We start from the raw sequence: 13,047 nt of genomic DNA, 5'->3' as shown, positions 1-13,047 counted from the left end.
TAGTCTATCGAGTTGGCTCTAATCCTTTGCTTTTTAAATCCTAGACAAGCCGGAAGCAGGTCAGGCTCCAGGTGCACATGGCAGGAGTTGGGGTGGCTCCCAGGCAGGGATTAATAAATGTTTTCTCTTTGTACCTGATGATGTCTCCGATTAGTTAATTGGATTGGGAAGGAGGTCTTGCACCTGACCTGTCTCACACAAAAAGAAAAAAGAAAGAACAAGAAGGAGGAGGAGGAAGAGGAGGAGAGGAAAGAAGCTGACCATAGAAAGTACAATTGGTTAAATAGGAAAAAAAAGCACAAAAGTTAGTTGAGAAAAACAACTCCTTAAAAGTTAGAATTGGGCAACTGGAAACTAATGACTCTATGAAACAGCAAGAATCGATCAAAAAAATTCAAAAGAATGAAAAAAGAGAAGAAAATGCAGAATACCTCATTGGAAAAACAACTGACCTAGAAAACCAATATGAGACAGAAAATATCAGAATCAGTGGATTACCTCAAAGCCTTAATTAAAAGGAGTATCTGGACAACATCTTTCAAAAGATTATCAAGGAAAGCTTCCCCAATATATTACAATCAGAGGGCAAAAAGGCACTCAAAGAATCCACTGATCACCTCAAGAAAGAGATCCAAAAATAAAAATTCCAAGAAATATTATAGCCGAATTTCAGAACTAACAGGTCAAGGAAAAAATACTGCAAGTGGCCAGAAAGAAACAATTCAAATATTGGAGGCTCACAATCAGGATTACGTCGGATTTAGCAGCTGCATCATTAAAGGACTGGAGATTGTGGAACATGACGTTCTAGGAGGCAAAAGAGCTAAGACAACAAGTAAGAATCACTTACTTAGCAAAATTAAGCATAATACTCCAATGATCTTTTTTTTTTTTTTTGGTCATTTAATGAAATAGAATTTCAAGCTTTCATAAGAAGACTAGAAATAAAAATATGATTTTCAAAATTAATACCAAGACAAGCATAAATAGGTTAAAAAAGAAAAGAAAACATAAGGGATTCAATAGAACGAAACTATTTACACTACTAAATGGGAAGAGAATTTCAAGGGAATTAATATAAAAAAAAAAATCAAATGAGGTGATCTAGCTGTACCAGATCTAAAATTATATTATAAAGCAGCAGTTACCAAAACCATTTGGTATTGACTAAGAAAGACTAGTTGATCAGTGGAATAGGTTAGGTTCACAGGACAAAACAGCCAATAACTTTAATAATCTAGTGTTTGACAAACCCAAAGACCCCACGCTTTTGGGATAAGAATTCACTGTTTGACAAAAATTGCTGGGAAAATTGGAAAATAGTATGGCAGAAACTAGGCACTGACCCACACTTAACACCATATACCAAGATAAGGTCAAAATGGGTTCATGACCTAGGCATAAAGAATGAGATTATAAATAAATTGGAAGAGCATAGGATAGTTTACCTCTCAGAGCTGTGGAAGAGTTAGGAATTTATGACCAAAGAAGAACCAGAGATTATTATTGATCACAAAATAGAAAAATTTGATTATATCAAATTGAAAAGTTTTTGTACAAACAAAACTAATGCAGACAAGATTAGAAGGGAAGCAATAAACTGGGAAAACATTTTTAGTCAAAAGTTCTGATAAAAGCCTCATCTCCAAAATATATAGAGAATTAACTCTAATTTATAAGAAATCAAGCCATTCTCCAATTGATAAATGGTCAAAGGATATGAATAGACAATTCTCAGACAAAGAAATTGAAACCATATGAAAAGATGAAGCCATTGAAGAATTGAAGAAAAGATGCTCCAAGTCATTATAAATCAGAGAAATGCAAATTAAGACAACTCTGAGATACCACTACACCTGTCAGACTGGCTAGAATGACAGGGAAAGATAATGTAAAATGTTGGAGGGAATGTGGGAAACCTGGGACACTGATACATTGTTGGTGGAATTGTGAATACATCCAGCCATTCTGAAGAGCAATTTGGAACTATGCTCAAAAAGCTATCAAACTCTTTGACCCAGCAGTGTTACAACTGAGCTTATATCCCAAAGAGATTTTAAAGAAGGGAAAAGGACCTGTATGTGCAAGAATGTTTGTGGCAGCCCTCTTTGTAGTAGCCAGAAACTGGAAACTGAGTGGATGCCCATCAGTTGGAGAAAGGATTAATAAATTGTGGTATATGAATATTATGGAATATTATTGTTCTGTAAGAAATGACCAACAGGATGATTTCAGAAAGGCCTGGAGAGACTTACATGAACTGATGCTGAGTGAAATGAGCAGGACCAGAAGATCATTATATACTTCAACAACAATACTATATGATGATCAATTCTGATGGACGTGGCCCTCTTCAACAATGAAGATGAACCACTTCCAATAGAGTTCCAACCAGTTCCAATAGAGTAATAATGAACTGAACCAGCTATACCCAGGAAAAGAACTCTGGGAGATGATTATGAACCACTACATAGAATTCCCAATCCCTCTATTTTTGTCTGCCTGCATTTTTGATTTCCTTCACAGGCTAACTGTACACTATTTCAAAGTCCAACTCTTTTTATACAGCAAATTAACTGTTTGGACATGTATACATATATTGTATTTAACTTATACTTTAACATATTTAACATGTATCGGTCAACCTGCCATCTGGGGTGGGTAGGGGGAAGGAGGGAAAAAGTTGGAACAAAAGGATTTGCAACTGTCAATGCTGAAAAATTACTTATGCATATATCTTGTAAATAAAAAGCTATAATCTAAAAAAATAAAGTGCATTCCAAAGCAAAATAAATAAATAAATAATTAAAAAAAAAAAAATCCAGCCTCAGAATTAGCTCTGGCCTGGCAGAACCCATAAATATTGAGAGTGCAACAAATTACTAGCAAAAGATAATTTAGAAGATCGCCAGAAAAGGTCTGTTTCAATTGGAAATGGGAAGGAGGCAGCTAAGTGAAAACAGCTGAGTATAAACGCCAACACAGACAGCACAGAGTCCCGGGACAGTCCAGAATCCACATGGCAGAAAATCTAGGGGGAGGAAACAGATCAGAAAAGGTCTATTTCAATCAGAAAACAAGAAGAAGTAAGTCAAGCGCAAGCAGCTGAGCACAAAAGCCAGCGCAGACAGTGCAGAGTCCCAGAATGATGCAGACTCTGAGTGGCAGACAAATCTACTGGGAGGATTCTACAGCAGTATTGGCCACTCTTCCCTAGTTGCAAGCCAGTAGATCAGCAGAGAAATTAGAAAATGTCCAACACAAGCACAAAAGGTAAATAGTGAACCCCAGAACGCCAGAATCTCACAGGACCTGGCCACCCCCACCCTGCACCGGGAGTGAGGCAACACTGACTCGCTAACTCACTCACTAAGTCCAGAGGACTCTGATGATAGACAGCTTTTATGGTAAAAGAGAATAGATTTCAAATGCTGAGGAGACTAAAGACAGATCATCTCCGCATGAAGTCCCAAAAGGTGATATAACAAGACTCTCCTAGAAGAAATTAAAAAGGATCTTAAAAGTGAGCTAGAAGAAAAATGGGGAAAGGAAATAAAAACTTTGCAAGAGGGTTTGGAAAAGGCATATAACTCCTTAAAAGAAAGATTTGATAAAAATGGAAAAAGAAAATAACTTCCAGAAAAACAGAATTTGTGAAAAAGAAAAAGAAAATAACTCGTTAAAAAACTGAATTTGTAAAATGGAAAAAAATTCCACAGAACAACTCATTCAAAAATTCAATTGGGAGCAGCCAGGTAGTGAAGTGGATAGAGCACCAACCCTGAAGTCAGGAGGACCTAAGTTCAAATCTGGCCCCAGACAATTAATACTTCCTAGTTATGTGACCCTGGACAAGTCACTTAACCCCAAATGCCTCCGCAAATAAATAAATAAATAAAAATTCAATTGTACAAATACAAAAAGTTTAAAAAAATAAATAAATAAATGAAGAAAATAATTCACTAAAATTCAGAACTAAACAAATGGAAACAAATGACTCAATGAGTCAACAAGAATCAGTCAAGCAAAACCCCCAAAAAAAAAAAAATTAGAAAAAATAGAAAAATATGTAAAATACCTAATTGGGAAAACAACCGACCTGGAAAACAGATCTAGGAGAAACAATCTAAAGACTCCTTTAGTCCCTTATTGGACTCCCTAAAATCCATGAAAAAAAAAAAAAAAAAAAAAGAGCCTAGACACTATTTTTCAGGAAATCATCAAAGAGAATGAATCTGAAGGTAAAATGACCATTGAAAGAATTCACCAAACACCTGAAAATGACCCCAAATTTAAACCCTAAGGAGTACTGTGGCTAAATTTTAGAACTATCATACCAAGGAAAAAATATTACAAAGAGCAGAAAGAAGCAATTCAAATACCAAGGAGCCACAATAAGGATTACTCAAGACATAGCAGCTTCCAGTCAGATTGAAACAACTGGAAAAATGTCAACTGCTCATGGGTAAGCTGAACCAAAATAATAAAAATGACAATTTTGCATAAAGCAATTATTCAGTGCCATACCAATCAAACTATCAAAAAATAATTTGATAAAGCTAGAAAAAATTACCAAAAAATTCATCTGGAAGAACAAAAGTTCAAGACTATCAAGGGAATTAATAGAGAAAAAAAAAATGCAAAAGAAAGGGACCTAGCAGTACAAGATCTCAAGCTGTATTATAAAGTAGTAATCATCAAAATTATCTGATACTGGTTAAGAAATAGAGCAGTGAATTAATGGAACAGATTAGGTAGACAAGACATAATCTTCAATGACTAAAATAACTAGTGCCTAATAAACCCAAAGATCCCAGCCTTTGATGCCTTTGAGATCTGACAAAAAATACTGGGAAATCAAAAAAAAAAAAAAAAAAAAAAGACAGAACACAAATTAGGTCTAAACCAACATCTCACACCATATATCAAAATAAGATCAAAATGGGTGCATGATGACACCATAAACAAATTGAAAGAGCAAGCAATCTATCAGATCTATGGGGAAGGGAAGAATTCATGACCAAATGAAATAGCATGATGAAATGCAAAACAAATAATTTTGATTATATTAAAATAAAAAGCTTTTGTTCAAACAAAACTAATGCAAGTGTGATTAGAAGGAAAGCAGAAATCTGGGAAACAATCTTTACAGCAAGCAACTCAAATATATGGAGAACTGAATCAAATTTACAAGAATACAAGCCATTCCCCAGTTGATAAATGATCAAAGCCAGTTTTCAGATGAAGAAATCAAAGCTATTTATAGGTAAATGAAAAAATTCTCTACATTGCATTTCTACAATCAGAAGTAGATTTCTGATTGTAGAAATGCAAATGAAAACAATTCTGAGCTACCACCTCACATCTACCAGATTGGATGTAGCCAAAAAAAAACAAAAAAGGAAAATGATAACTGCTGGAGAGGATGTGAGGAAAACTGGAACACTAATGCACTGTTGGTGGAACTGTGAACTGAGTCAACCATTCTGGAGAACAATTTGGACCTATGCCTAAAGGACAACCAAACTGTGCACATACTCTGTGAACCAGCAATACCACTACTAGTGGTACCAGAGATCATAAGAAAGGGGAAAGTCTCTACATGTGCAAAAATATTTATAGTAGTCAACTTTATGGTGACAAAATATTGTAAACCCAATGGAATCACCATCAATTGGGGAATGACTGAAGAAGCTGTGATTGTAATGGAACACTACTGTGCAATAAGAAATGATTAACAGGCAGATTTCAGAAAAACATGGAAAGACTTGTGTGAAAAGATGCAAAGTAAAATGAGCAGAACCAGGAAAACATTGTTCACAGTTTCAGCAACATTATATGATCTACTATGAATGACTCGGTTCTTCTCAGTAACACAGTGATTGAAGACAAATATAAAGGATTCACAAAGGAAATGGCTATCTACATCCAGATAAACAACTAATGGATTCTCAATACAAATCAAAGCATATTTATTTTCATTTATTTTATTCTTTTTCGTTTTTTTTTTCCTTTTGATCTGTTTTTTTTTCACACTAGGACTGATATGGAAATGTTTTACATGATAGTACATGTATAACCTATATCAATTTTATCATTTTAGAAAGAGAAAAGGAGAAGAGAGGAAAAAGAAAAATTTGGAACTCAAAATCTTGTAAAACTGAATGCTACAAATTGTCTTGATATGTAACTGGGAGAAACAACCAATAAATCAAAACAAACAAATAAAAACTGCCTAGATGTCTTAGAATACAAAGTGGAAATAGAAAGAACGCACCAGTCACTTCCTAAAATAAATCCCAAGATGAAAACTCCCCACACTGCAATAGTCAAAATACAGAATTTCCACATTTAAAAAAAAAAATTCAAGTGCTGAGGCCACAGAATGACAGACAATTTAGCAGCCATTACTATAAAGGAACAGGGAACTTGGTATATGATTGTCTACAATGCAAAAGATATGGACTTTTAGTCAAAATTAACTTATCTGGCAAAATCAAGTATAATGATATGGGGGGGGGTGTGGGGGGAGAAATGAACTTTTAATGAAACATGAATTCCAAACAGGAATTCCTTACAAAATGATTAGAGCTCTATAGAAACTTTGAAAGAAAAACAAAGGCATTAAGAGAAACACAAAAAAGCAATCATGAATAATGATAATTGACTAAACACAGATAAATTGTTTATATTCTATCCCATTTAAGCCCTTATATCACATTAATTCATTAATGATGATTATCATTTAGGAATAATACAGAGTTTAATCAGACAATGCCTGGGAATGGTTCTGTTACATTCTAATGATTTTAAAGAGAAGAATTGAAAGAGAAGGGAAGAGAAATATACTGGAGTTATGAGGCAGGATAGCAAAAGTAGAGAAAAAAGACGGGGAAAAGGTGTCTCATATAATTAGGGTACACAAATAAACATCTATACAAAGGGGATGGAGGAACCAATTAAAATTTCAACTTCTCTTTAAACTGAACTAGTTAGATAAAGGAAGAATACACCTACACATGTACAGAGTTGGGTACAGAAATATATTTCACTAAACAAGAAGGAAAGAAGAAAAGAGGAGAATACATAGAGGAGAGGGGAGTAAAAAAAAGGTATAGTCTTAAACAAAACAAACTTTAAGCATGTACAAAATGGCAAAGAATGAGAATCAGAGGAGCTGACCATAAACTGGGAAATAGTCAAACAACTTATAGCATATAAATATGATGGAATACTGCTTTGTTTTAAGAAATAATAAAGAGAATGTTTTCTTAAAAACCTGAAAAGATATACAAACCAAAGTCAAATGAAGTGAACAGAAACTGGAGATTTATACAATGATAGCAATATGGCAAAGGCAAATATCCTTAGAACAATTAGGAATGAGCAACCATAATTCTAGGGGATTTATGATGAAACATGCTATCCTAGAATGAGATACAGCACTTAAAGGAAGAATGAGACAATTTTTTTTTACTCATTATCTTTGTTTGTAACAGGGCTTGTTCATCTTAATTTGTAAAGTAGGGGAGGGAGATGTTTGAGGCTGGAGGATGAGAAGGCAGATTTTGCTGATTGAAAAAAAAAATGAAATAATTTTTTCTAAATTATATAGGTTATAAATGACAATGCATTTTCTCCTTAATCTAGTATTTTCTTTATGATACAGGATACAGAAATAAAAATTTAACTTGGGGTTATGAAGAATGAGGTATCTATGGTCCTTATAGAAGGACAAAGCATTTTTAAGTATTGATAACATAACATAAATATGTTAAATATAGGGTTTGCCAATCAAAGCAAGAAAAAGTCTTTGCTATCAAGATGCCTATATTCTATATTGAGAAGACAACACATAAAGGGGAACTGGAAAGGAAGGGAAGGAAATGTTATATGATAGTAACATGACAGAAGATGTCCATTTATTGCTTAGAGACCTGGAACTAAATCATTTAAGGTCAAAGCTTTCCTGAAGACTGCAAATTTTCAGAGACGAAGGATCTGGAGTTGGAGATAGCTCTTATCTTCTATCAAGAAACATTACAGAAATGCAAATTAAGACAACTCTGAGATACCACTACACACCTGTCAGATTGGCTAGAATGACAGGGAAAGATAATGCAGAATGTTGGAGAGAATGTGGGAAAAGAGGGACACTAATACACTGTTGGTGGAACTGTGAATACATTCAGCCATTCTGGAGAGCAATTTGGAACTATGCTCAAAAAGTTATCAAACTGTGCATACCCATTGATCCAGCAGTGTTTCTACTGGGCTTATACCCCAAAGAGATACTAAAGAAGAGAAAGGGACCTATATGTGCCAAAATGTTTGTGGCAGCCCTGTTTGTAGTGGCTAGAAACTGGAAAATAAATGAATGCCCATCAATTGGAGAATGGTTGGGTAAATTGTGGTATATGAATGTTATGGAATATTATTGTTCTGTAAGAAATGACCAGCAGGATGAATACAGAGAGGCTTGGAGAGACTTAAATGAACTAATGCTAAGTGAAATGAGCAGAACCAGGAGATCATTATATACTTCAACAATGATACTGTATGAGGATGTGTTCTGATAGAAGTGGATTTCTTCGACAAAGAGATCTAACTCAGTTTCAATTGATCAATGATGGACAGAAGCAACTATACCCAAAGAAAGAACACTGGGAAATGAATGTACTGTTTGCATTTTTGTTTTTCTTCCCAGGTTATTTTTACCTTCTGAATCCAATTCTTCCTGTGCAACAAGAGAACTGTTCAGTTCTGCACACATATATTGTATCTAGGATATACTGTGCCATATTTAACATGTATAGGGTTGCTTGCCATCTGGGGGTGGGAGTGGAGGGACGGAGGGAAAATGTTGGAACAGAAGTGAGTGCAAGGGATAATGTTGTAAAAAATGACCCAGGCATGGGTTCTGTCAATAAAAAGTTATAATTATGAAAAAGAAACATTACTGGCTTATTGCAAGCCATTTAACCGTCAAACAATACATATTTATCAAGCAACTTCTATGCACCCGACACTGAGGATGGAGACAATTCTATTAGGTAAATATTAAACAATCCTGTCTTCATGGAGTTTGCATTGTGTTATGCTGCATGTGTCATATATGCACATATTATTTGTATATATGAATGTATACAAAACATACAACAAATAGTAAAAGATATTAGTAATTGGTGGTGCATAGCTACATTTTGAAAGAAGTCAGAGATACTAAGATGCAGAGGTAAAAAAAGAAGTGCACTTCAGACATGGAAAACAGCAAGCATAAGGGCATGGAACTATGCCTTTTCTACAACCACACCTTCTTAAAAAGTCAAAATCCATATATTAAATAGTACAGAAGATAAAGATCTCCTGAATAAGGACAATTACACAAAAGTTTCAAAAGCTTTTCAAAATAAAATGTCCCTAATTTTTAAATATAATTCTTTGCAGATACGTTCATCTAAAAGAACCATAAACTACATGCAATGTTCGGATGCCAACTGTCCAGACCTGCTCATAGGAGGACTTTGGTACCAGCCCGAGTCCTGATTCTTGGGTGAGGAGTGATGAGGCAGAACTCACGAGGATGGTCACACAGGATTCTGTTTATTCAAAAAATCCTCAGTCTTATATACCCTATGTTTACATACTACACTTACATATGCAGGACCACATAAACAACTTGCTACAACGTAAATTGTCATGTCCTCTGACTTCTCAGGAAGGCTGAGATCCCTCTGGGGGGATGGGTAGCCAAACCAGACACGTCAGCAGGATTCCTTTTACTGGACTAAAGGGTCTTATACCTCACTCAAGGTTCCCCACTATCTGTGGCCCTCTACAATGCACTAAAACCTTGATTAATGAGCGTTCATTTTTTTGAAATGCTCCATTAATTTCTTTCTGAACTCTACTTTTAGGAAAAATAGAGAAATATAACAGGAATTTATTCAAAAGGCTAACCTTTAAAAAAGCCAGAAGTCAAGACAAATACAATTTCTTTTTCCTTTTATAGCCATATTTCCTATTTATAGCCATACAATGAAAAAGTTCTAAATGAAAAACTTGATACACTGAGAGAGATAAAATCATTCACATAAGATGAAATTATATTCAGTATACTACATTCTATAAGATAAAAAAGTAGAGTCATACATAGAATATTTCTAACAAGATTTTAAACCTTTAATTAACCAGAAGCTTAACTACAATAATCTATTTCAAGTAATCAAATTTTTCTATTGTCTCATAACAGTAAGGATAACTGCTAAACATAATTGAAAGATTTTTGATCCTCAAATACAAACCTCCTAATGAGCCCTACCATGAATCGATGGGTGAGATATAAGGGAGTAGAACCAGACTGGAATGGCTTTTGCTGGGGAGATGGCATTGGGCCATCATAATATGGCCTTTGTGAAACTGTAAGTGGCAGAGCATGAGTGCTTTCATCTTTCTCTTCTTTTTCTCGATGAGAACCTTTTCCTGTCAATGCAATTTCTAAAACAGAAAATATTTTAATCAGAGAATCATAAATACCAAGAAAACAAAGAACACAAGCTAAGAAGTTGTTGTGAAAATAAAAACCAATCTCTGATTATATCATACAAATTGTGGAAAATCTGACTTGCCAATCAGCCAGCGAGGAGATAGCCTCTTGGTAGTACTATCTCTCTGACCGTAGAACACTGGACATTTACACAACAGTCAAAATAGAAAAGGGATTATCTTGCAAAAGGACTCACTATGCCAGTGGAGCACCTGGTGATTGCTAAAGCAAAAGTAAAAAAGAATCAGTTGCTTAGGCAAAAACAGCCCTATGTAACCTCTGGCTTTCCAATTAATGAAATACATTTGCTAATATGAAACTAAAATTAACTCTCTAATTTGCTAGCCTAAAGACAGATGAAATCATTTTTCTTGTATTGCTGCACATCTAGAAACCAAACTACATACAACAAGGAATTTTCTAAGACTAATTTTTAAAATGTAGGCTATATACAATGAGTATACTTGTGGAATTTCACTTTGAATATTCAAACGTATTTTTTTAAGCTTGCAAAAATAAAAGAATCATAGAACTGGGGAATAATCTAGTACCACCTACAATGCAATTCTATAAAATTCCTGAAAAGTAGTTGTCTTCCAGTCACTTACAAAAAATATGACCAGTGATTCATAAAAGTTCATTGTATTTTTGAACAGTTCTAAATGTTGAAAAGTTCTTCCTTACATTGAAGAAAAATCTGTTTTCTTACATTTCCATCTGTTGGAACTAACTCTATCCTTTGGAGAACACAAAATAAATCTCATCCCTTGTTCCAACATCTGTCACCATGTTAAGCTAAATTTATCAGATCAAACAAAGAGTTCTAAAATGTTAAGAATGGAAGGGATCATGGAAATAATCTTATCCATCAAACTCATTTTAGAGACAGTTGGATTCAAGGTCAAGCCACTTATTATGGGAATTTAAAGAAGTCACAGACTCACTAAGCCTATAAAATGGGGATAATACTAGAAATGAAAATACTTTTAAGATCCAAAATTAAACATTTAACTTTACAGATGAGAAAAATAACAACTCCAAAGGTGAAAAGACTTATTACAACAAGTCCCTTGTTGCTTTACCTGACCTTTGCATTGCAGACTCACCATTCTTATCACTATGCTCTGAAATTTTGTCAGTTAGTCAATGTCTTTCAAAGACAGTGCCCAATAATCAATTATTTATTAATTATTTTTATATTATATTAATTACATGTTATTAATTCCACTTAGGGAATGACTAAAATGATGCAGTACTTCATGTTGTAGTATTTCAACTGGAGTACTAGTTGTACTAGGAAGTACAACTTAGTAAGTCTACAACTAGAATACTAGTAAGATATAAGAATGATAAGGAATACAACATGAAAAAGCCTGTACAAAATACAAAATTTTAAAAAATCAAAAAGTACAATTAACATTCCACAACAATTTAATTTTTTTCAAATATACATTTGTAAATATATAAATATGTGTATAACTTTGTTATTTTGCTCCTATAGATCTGATTTCATTGGTGTATAAAGAGAATTGCCAAAGAAGAAACTAACTCTCAACATAGGTGAGAAATTGCTGCAACTTGGAATCTTCCTGAGTGAGGTAGGGTACTGAGAGGTTAAAAAACTTGCTCAGGACCACAGAGCCAGCATGTCAGAGGTAGAGTTGAAGCCAGTTTCCTTGACACTAATACCACCAATTCTTTTACTACACTCTACCTCTCCCATATATAAATATGCCAATAGAGAAGAGATTTAGAGTGAATTACCTACAAGTTGATATCCTTACTAGTTTAACTACATTTTGAAATAGTAAAAACTTTGTGGTTTAATATATAACAGGTTCTTTTTTTCTATAAAGCTACATGAATTTATGGGGGAGCTAATTCAGTCCATTGATTTCACTGATATGGGGATCTCCTGATGTAAACTCCTTCCACCAATGAAAATCAACAAATAATTCATAACTTTCAATCTTAAAGCATTTCAGTGGTATTGAGAAGTTAAATGAATTGCCTCTGTACCAACACACAACAGAGGTAGAACTTAAATCCAGATCTATCTACATGACTCCAAGGTGGTACTCTATCCTCTACTTTTCTTTGATTTAACAGGTGCAGCAGCTGAGGACGTTTATCCCCCTCATCCAGGGCTATGAAGTTTCTTTATTTAAAGGCCCACAAAACAAGGTTTTGGTTTTTACTATAGTCCGGCCCTCCAACAATCTGAGGGACAATGAACTGGCCCCCTATTTAAAAAGTTTGAGGACTCCTGATTTAGAGGAATCTTTTTGGCAATTACTATCACATTCTAACTTGTATTGAGCCTACCACAAAAAAAGCCCCCCTAACATTTTCACATAAATTCCATAAGGCCAAATAGACCCCAAAACACACCAACAATGACTTCTAAAAAAATTTTTTTAGCGTTGTACATACTAAAATTTCATTTTATGAAATGTAGTACATTTTTCTAACTAGCTGGGAATACAGATTCCATCATTTAA

The 13,047-nt window shown here is 34.3% G+C and overlaps 1 protein-coding gene across 4 annotated transcripts in view; it reads right to left on the bottom strand.

Annotated features, from left to right (window-relative positions):
• Nucleotides 1–13,047, bottom strand: part of WDHD1 (WD repeat and HMG-box DNA binding protein 1) — a 110,199-nt gene that overhangs the window by 58,865 nt on the left and 38,287 nt on the right. For all 4 annotated transcript variants that reach the window (XM_031952978.1, XM_031952976.1, XM_031952979.1 and 1 more), the window contains one exon: nt 10,322–10,497. In XM_031952978.1, coding sequence (XP_031808838.1) covers nt 10,322–10,497 — 176 coding nt within the window. The remainder of the gene's footprint in view (nt 1–10,321; nt 10,498–13,047) is intronic.

This window comes from Sarcophilus harrisii, chromosome 2, assembly GCF_902635505.1.
Source record: "Sarcophilus harrisii chromosome 2, mSarHar1.11, whole genome shotgun sequence".
Taxonomy (NCBI): Eukaryota; Metazoa; Chordata; class Mammalia; order Dasyuromorphia; family Dasyuridae; genus Sarcophilus; species Sarcophilus harrisii.
Note: the sequence above shows the minus strand (reverse complement) of the source record. Positions and strands in the feature narration are given on the sequence as shown.